General features: G+C 56.7%; 1 protein-coding gene across 1 annotated transcript; it reads right to left on the minus strand.

Moving 5' to 3' along the window:
• Positions 1-20: 20 nt before the first annotated feature.
• Positions 21-7,192, minus strand: LOC148595301 (disintegrin and metalloproteinase domain-containing protein 18-like). Its single transcript, XM_088521502.1, has 20 exons — positions 7,147-7,192; positions 7,000-7,067; positions 6,798-6,859; positions 6,580-6,658; positions 6,320-6,396; positions 6,038-6,227; positions 5,643-5,708; positions 5,341-5,412; positions 5,025-5,191; positions 4,448-4,529; positions 4,222-4,361; positions 3,919-4,105; positions 3,716-3,805; positions 3,325-3,523; positions 2,719-2,827; positions 2,219-2,399; positions 1,806-1,886; positions 1,265-1,382; positions 1,025-1,181; positions 21-189 (listed from the first exon to the last, which is right to left on the minus strand). The coding sequence occupies exons 1-20, from the start codon at positions 7,190-7,192 to the stop codon at positions 21-23; spliced, it is 2,340 nt and encodes a 779-aa protein (XP_088377628.1).
• Positions 7,193-8,234: the final 1,042 nt, after the last annotated feature.

Consider the following 8,234-nt stretch of genomic DNA (forward strand, 5'->3'; position numbering starts at 1 on the left):
ACGCGGCTCCGCCAACGCCTTTATTGTGCGCGGCGCCCGGCCCGGCCCGGCGCCCGAACCGCCTCCGGAACCGCCTCCGGAACCGCCTCCGGAACCGCCTCCGGGTCGGCGTCTGGCTCCGAGTCCGGCTCCGAGTCCAGCTCCGGGTCCGGCTCCTCGGAAGCGGCGCTGCCCTCCTCGGTGTTGGAGCTGCGGCGGGAGGGACGAGGCGGCGCCATCAGCCCCTGGTCGCCTCGGTGCCCGCCTCAGCCCTGGGAATTGCTCAGTCCCCATCTCAGGGACCACCTCAGCCCTGGCTGTCACCCGTGGGGACCGCCTCGGCCTCAAAGCCACCTCGGCCCCCTGTCTTTAGGGTCACCACAGCCCCAGGGGCCACCTCAGAGCCCATCTTGGGATCACTGCAGCCTTAGGGAGCATCTCAGCCCATCTGGAGGGTCACCACAGCCCTAGGGACCATCTCAGCTCCCATCTGGAGTCACCACAGCCCCAGGGACCATCTCAGAGCCCATCTTGGGATCACTGCAGCCTTAGGGAGCAGCTCAGAGCCCATCTCAGGGATCACCACAGCCCTAGGGACCATCTCAGAGCCCATCTTGGGATCACTGCAGCCTTAGGGAGCATCTCAGCCCATCTTGAGGGTCACCACAGCCCTAGGGACCGTCTCAAAGCCCATCTCGGGGATCACCACAGCCCCAGGGGCAACCTCAGCTCCCTTCTGGAGTCACCACAGCCCCAGGGACCATCTCAGAGCCCATCTTGAGGGTGACCACAGCCCCAGGGAGCATCTCAGAGCTCATCTTGGGGATCACTGCAGCTTTAGGGGCCATCTCAGAGCCCATCTGGAGTCACCACAGCCCTAGGGACCACCTCAGACCCCATCTCGGGGATCACCACAACCACAGGGACCACCTCAGCCCCATCCTAGAAGCAGGGCTCCTCCATCTTCCCAGGCGCCCCTCACTTTCCCACGGGAAAGTCCACCAAGGAAAGGTTTGATGGATCCCGTAGGAAGTGGCCAACTTACTCCTCCGTGGGCAGGGGCTCCAGCCTGCAGAACCGGCCCAGCTCCTTCCACTTGAGCACCAGGATGGTGCCCCCGGCCAGGGTGGGCAGGAGCAGGGAGAAGGCCAGGAGCAGCCAGGTCTGCGCCGTGTCCTCCAGGGCTCGTCGCAGGGAGAAACCTGCCATGGAAGCACGAGCTTCGCACCCACGGCTTCCTTAGGGAAGAGCCCGGTGCGTTATCCCGTGGGATCCGGCCACTAACCGACATCGGCCATTTGGAGCCCGCTGTCAACGCTCCCTCCTAGGGAAGACCCCGCAACTCTGCAGTCGGGAGGTTTCCAGCCGGGATCGCAGTGGCAATTTTTTCTGTTATTACACACCTAGGAAGGCCAGGGGGAAATGGTGAAGGTTTCTACCTTGACATTAATTTTGTGCCATAAATACGGATTATTAAGGATTATATCCTTCGCTGGGATTACAGCTTTCCTGCTGAAAGTACAGCGTCTTCCACTCTTAGGATGTTTAACAAGCACAAAACATGAGTTTTCTGTGAAAAAAAAATGTGCATTTCTGTTTGATAAACAGAAATCAGGAATATCTTCTACAGCCTACGCATACTCCAGATAGCAAAGGAGCAAAGTGGAGTCTGTCTTCTCTACATTAAGTGGTTTTATTCAGTGTGGTGACTGCCAATGCTGTGATTTTATATAGTGAATATCAGTGTAAAATGTATACGATTCGCAGCAAGTCTTTGTGATAAAAATACCCGCCTTCCTTGGCAATATTAGCAATATGTTACTTACTCCGTGCCCATGGCATTTGACTTCACTGTTGCAATCATAGCCCAGGACTGAATGTGGGTGGCAGGTGTTGTTTATACAAACCTAAACAAAAACAAATAAATACATAAACCAGACCAGCCCCGGGTGAGCGTGTGCTTTCTGAATACGCCAAATGTGTCCTAAAAAGGAGTGAAAATGTGATTTTTTGGAAAAATCTCCAGTGCTTATAAAAAGACACACTTACTGTGCTGGGGGTTGCATTATGTCTAACGCTTATAGCATGCTGCAAATTTAATGATACTATATGTTGTAAAAGTGTTCATAAATACCGAGTGCTCTTCAGCGATACTGCAAGGGAATAAATATTCCTAAAACCTCGTTAAAACTGAAAATTGGTACCTGACATTTTTGATGGCTATAAAGGGTTTTCTTACCTTTTCAGGACCACACTTGGTACCTGGCTCGACCAGCGAACTCATCTTTGCAGACGCGTTCATGTAATCCACAGACACACATAAATGCTCCCGTACTTGAGCGTAAATCACTGCGACACTGGTGGTCGCGAGCGGGTGGCGATACGGGTACGTGCAGATTAACTTCCCGCATTTGAGATTCCTGTAAAATGGATTGGCAAAGGATGTGGGTTTTATCCCTCTGCACACACACAGTCCTATGCTGTATGATAAGAGACTAGAAAAAGAGGACAGTGATGACAAAAATGATGACAAAAAATAAGCAGTTCTGGGAATGCAAGAGATACAATCTGTTATATAAGGAGAGGTGCTACACTGCTAACAAGGAGAACACATATATAACTAATTATTACTTCATGAATATTACTACAAAACCCCACCTAAATGCTACCAAATAGTCTAAATATTTCCTTTTCCAGTAAAAGTCAAATTACAGCAGCTGCCCCTTCCTTGATGCCTACCTCCAAGTACAGGCTTTGGGGTTCTGCCACATAGTCAAACCGCAGTTTCCAAATCGATCCCGTTGACTGTTGACCTCCTCGTAACAAACCACGGGAGCGTTTCTGGAACCTGCAAGGTTGGTGGCGACAGTGATGACAACTGAAAGGAACACAAGGGATATATTACGGTGTCCAATAACCGTTGGACATTTTCACCCAGGTCGCAGCAGATGCGGTTCATGGACCAGAGGAAACAGAACGCGTGCCGTGGGGTGGCCAACCTCAAACGCTCATTGGAAATAGTGCATTAGTAAATAGTAGATTTTATAATATATTTTTAAATTATTTATAATAATTTTATAATTTTGAGTAATAAATGATCTGTTTCCTGTTTAAGTTCGCTCATAGATGTTCCATTTATACTTTTGAGGTTTCTTACAGTTCCTATAAGCTCCCGGCGCCAACGTGCTGCTCCCCTGCGTACGAGGCAGAGCCCAAACGCAGCTTTTCCACAGCCGCCTCCTGCCTTTCCCCAAGCCCTAAAACCCTCCCTGTGGATCCGACGGCCGCCGCGATCCGTCCCCATGGGTCGGGAGCGGCTCCGGGAGCAGGGATGCGCTCGGGTACCTCTCCCGAAGAGCCGCTGGCACTGCAGGTCGGCCGAGCGGCAGCGGCCCCGGTAGCAGTAGCCGGTGCCGCGCGCGCAGCCGTGGCCGTCCTGCACGTGGAGGTCCGCGGGGCAGGAGGCCGAGGAGCCGTTGCAGAACTCGGGCAGGTCGCACTGCGCGTCGCCCGCCGGGCGGCACTTGCTGTTCCTGGCCTTGAACTGCGGGGATGGGGATTGGGGCGGGATTTTAGGCGCTCCGGTTGGGATCCGGCCCTTCCCGCGGCTTCCGCGCAGGACGCCGGGTTTTCCCGTGCGGGCTCCTTTTCCCAGCACGCCCCGACAGAAAGGGCGCCTCCATCCTTAGCCAATGTATTTCTCCAAAACGGAATCAAACGCAACCCCGCGCCTCACCTGACAACCGTCGCAGCACAGCCCCGTGGAACACCTCGCCCCGGGCTTGAACTGACAGTCGGTGCCGCAACACTTGTCCCGCAGACAGTCCTGGGCACGCGGCGGGGACCGGCGTCACCCCCGGCCGCTCCCGTCCTCATTCCCAAACCGGGAATGAGGATTCTCCGCCCCGGGGCGGGCGGAGGGGAGCGGGATGCTCCCACCTCCACGGGGCCGCAGTCGCACTGCTCGCCGCGCTCCACGACGCCGTTGCCGCACACGGCGGCCTTGCGCGGGGCCGGGCCGCTCAGCCGCGGCCGGTTGCGCAGGCAGTCGCCGCGCTCCTGCCGCAGGAAGCGCTCCAGGTCGGCGGCGCTGCAGCTGCTGAAGGCTTTGGCCCCGCTGGAGCGCCTGGAATAACGGGAATTCCGGCCGAATAACGGGAATTCCGGCCGAATAACGGGAATTCCGGCCGCCGCATCCCGCCGCGGGAAGGCAGCGGTGCCGGCAGAGCGGGACCAACTCACAGCGCCTCCGCGTTCATCACGCACACGGAGCCGGGGCAGCGGCAGCTCCTGCCAGCCTTGTCGTAGCTCATTCCCAGGCTCAGCCCCAGCAGCTGCGCCAGGATGATGGAAAACGACTCCAGGCTCACTCCCTTCTGGAACTGCGGGGCCGGGAGCGCAGCGGGGTCACCCGTGCGGCCCCGCCGGTGTCGCCACCGCCGCCGCCGCCGCCGCCGCGCGCTCCTACCACGGCCACGCCGCCCGTGTCCGCGCGCCGGCACGCCTGGCCCGGCACCGCTGCGCCCACGAACGCCGGCCGCTCCTTGTACCTGAAACAGCAGCGTTTCTGCCTGAAACAGCAGCTTTTCCACCTAAAACAGCAGCTTTTCCACCTAAAACAGCAGCTTTTCCACCTAAAACAGCAGCCTCTCCATCAGCCGCTCCCTCCAATCCCGGCCATCCCCCGGATTCCTCTTCCCCAGCGCAGCCGGATGCACCGGCTGCGTCACCACCCAACCCTGGGTTAGGGCGAATTCCTTGAAATCACTCGTTTAAAATTATTTATGACTCATTCATCACTCATTTACAATTATTTATGCCTATTTTTGCTTTAGCCTTCTTATCCCACCAGTCATAGCATAGAACGCTAAGACGTTAAACATGCTATAAACCCCATAAAACCAGACAAATTCTGCAGCTCCCTGTGCGTTTCCAAATTCATTTTTCATTGCAATTTTTGCAATGAAAGCAATTTTCCTTGCAAGTTTTGCTGGTCAACTCGTGCCCGTTTAAGCAGCTTTAAAATAAGAAATCTTTTGTCTTACACCAATAGATAAGCTATGTCGTAGGGCCGCAGGACGAGGTACGACTGTTTCCACTGCAAAAACTGCTGTAGAATTTCATCCGCTTCCCCCGTCGTGGGAATCTTGTTGTCGTCGATCCAGAATTCCAGGGACGACAGCACGACCGTCACGTTGAGAGGATTAAACAGCTGGAAACGCAACGGAAGCAACGACCGCTCAGGTGTGTTCCGCACAGGGCGGAATTTCGACTGTTGAAACCGCCAAGTGGGTAGGGAAGAAAAGGAAACGCGGATTTTACCTCGTTTTCCTACAAAACCAAGCAGACGGGAAAACTTACGCTGTTGACAAACCCAAACACCTGGATAATCCTCTGGGTGACAACGTTCCTGTCTGAGCCCATGTAGTTGTACTGAAAAACAACAGCAGGAGACGTTAAAATGAACGGGGTGCTCGTAAGAGCGAAGGAAGGTTGAAACAACCACCAAAACCGACTCGTGTAACCGTGGGCGACTTGTTTTTATTCTCTCCTCCAAAATCCCCCATAGAAATCCATTTTCCAAGGGAAAATCACATACAAAAGCAGGGGGATAGCACCATTTTTTAATGCTTTAAGAAGCAAAGAAAATATAGGTGACTTACCAAAGCCTTGTCCATAACTACATATATTTCCACGTAGCTGGGAGACTTTGCTGCAGATGATACTGGCTGCAAAAAAAACCAGCATTTCCTGCTATTTATTGCTATATTCAAGTGATATAGAGTGATTTTACTTCTTTGCTAGGCAAAGATATTTCCATTCCGAAGCAAGACCTATGGGACTTTTTCAGACTAGCCTAATTTAAAACTTATCCTAAATTTTTAGAGGGTTGAGAGACACAGAAAACTCTGCAGAGCGTCACTATCTCATTGGGTTTTTGGGAGGGTCGTGAAAGGCCTCAATTAGAACATAAAGCCAGTGCCAAGTGGTTCGATAATAACATTTCTGGTAGGAAACGCAGGCGGTAGAACCAGCCAAAAGCCAAGGCCTCGCTCACCGGGGGGTCTCTCATCCTCACGATCATGTCCTCGGCTGCCACCTCGTCCTTCCCCCTCTCAGGATGGACGTTTGCAAAGCGGGAACCCGCCGTGTTCTCGTTGCTCATGGGATAAACCAAGTGCTCGAACGCGGGCGAATAGACCAGGGGCTCGATGCCGTAGCTCGTGTTCTCGAACTGCAGCAAGCCCCTGCCGAGGGAAACGGGCCCGGAGCGAGGGCTCGGCGATGCCACCGGCTCCTTGGTGGCCGCAATGGCACCTTGGTGGCACCGCGGCGTTACCTGAGGCCGGAGCACGTGCTGAGAGTCACCATGGAGCCCGGGAAGCCCTCGACGTACCCACGGTAGTAGCAATCTTCCTGCATGGAGACAGAGCAGAGCCCTAAGCGCATCCTAAGCGCGTCCTAAGCGCGTCCTAAGCGCATCCTAAGCGCGTCCTAAGCACGTCCTAAGCGCGCCATCGCCCAGCAGCTCCTCCGCATCCATCAGCGCTGCCATGAGCACCAGGGACGCAAATAAACCCAACGCAACCCCCCGTTTACCTGCATGTCGGGCGGCTCAGAGTGCAACCATCCCTTCTCGTTGTACGTGTAGATCCGGAAATCCTCAGATAAAAAGAGGCTGGAAAAACGCCAAAAGGAGAGCGAAATGCTGAAAACGGCGCCTCTCAGCGCAGCTGTGCAAGCCCACGAGCCCTGCAGCCTGCCCGGGTGGTGCCGGGGCATCGGGCAGCCCCGCGAGCTGCCGCGGCCGCACTCACTGCTGCTGCAGGTGGATGGTGTAGGGCCTCCCCTCGATGGTGATGGCGTAGGACACCGTGTCCTGGTGCGCGGGGAGAGGCGCCGTCAGCAGCGGCGCGTTGGGCGCCGCATCCGCGTCCGACGCCTCCCGCCGCCCCACGCGTCCCCCCACACCCCGGGGATGCGAATTCCTGCGCCCGCATCCCCAGCGCCGCCCGGTACCGGCTCCGCGGTGGCGTTGGCCGGCGGCAGCTTCCGCGGCACCGTGATCTGCGCCAGCACCGGCCACCCTGCAGCGGGAGAGACGCCGGTAACGGGGGCGGCCGCGGGGGGACCCCGCGTCCCGCGTCCCCGGGCCGGGGCACTCACGCAGCGCCGCCAGCAGCGCCGCCAGCAGCGCCCGCCGCGGCGCCATCGGGGCCGCCGGTTCGAGCCCCGCGGCCGCCGGTTCAAGTCACGCGGGCGCCGCCGGTTCGAGCCCCGCGGCCGCCGGTTCGAGCCCCGCGGGCGCCGCCGGTTCGAGCCCCGCGGGCGCCGCCGGTTCGAGCCCCGCGGGCGCCGCCGGTTCGAGCCCCGCGGGCGCCGGTTCAAGTCACGCGGGCGCCGCCGGTTCGAGCCCCGCGGCCGCCGGTTCAAGTCACGCGGGCGCCGCCCGTTCGAACCCTTCGGACGCCGGTTCGAGCCCCACGGCCGCCGCTAACGGCCCGTCCCCCCCGAACCGCCCCCGCCCAAGCAGCAGCCTCGGAGCTTTGCGACAAAAGCGGCTTCTTTAGCGGCCGTTTCTCCCTTATAAAGCAGGCGCGTGGCCCCAAGGGCTCACGCACGAAGCCTGTGCAGGACGTTCATTAAAAAAACAGAAAATCAGGAGTTTAAAAGCTGCTGCTTTGCCCCAAAGTAGCTCTGAAAAAAGCTCAGCTGGGGGCCTGGCACCAGCCCCTGGGCTCCTGCCCCTCTGCTGAATGTATAAAAGCTCAGAGGGAGGAAAAAGGCAGCAATTTCAGCAAAGCTTTAACTCCCCCTCTAGCTTTCCATAGCACTAAATACAGCCCCTTGTCCCCTTCTGCCCTGGGGACACTTGTGGCCTCCAGACAGTCCCCAGAACCCAGGATAGCAAAAACAGGGCAACCTCTGGACCAAGCAAACCCATCCCCACCTACAAATCCAGAGATATTTCAGGTAGTTTAAGAGTTCTATAAACCTCACTGTTATGGGAAACCACAGGAGTTCAAGTATTTTATTACTGCAAACGCAAACTCTATATTTTTATATAGGTATATACAGAGGAGAGGGTTTTGGCAATGCTAGGGGAATTTACAGAGCGAGGCAGGGAGGCAGCTGAGGCGCCACCGTCACCTTCCCCAAGGTTGTGCCCATCGCCGTGGCCTCAGGCCTGCAGCAGGACCCAGCACTAAAACACTCACTGCCAAAAACGATCATGGAGAAAGGGGCAGTGCCAT

This window comes from Tinamus guttatus, unplaced genomic scaffold (genome assembly GCF_059628265.1).
Source record: "Tinamus guttatus ecotype Peru unplaced genomic scaffold, ASM5962826v1 Tinamus_guttatus_pri_ptg000123l, whole genome shotgun sequence".
In the NCBI taxonomy this organism is placed as follows: Eukaryota; Metazoa; Chordata; class Aves; order Tinamiformes; family Tinamidae; genus Tinamus; species Tinamus guttatus.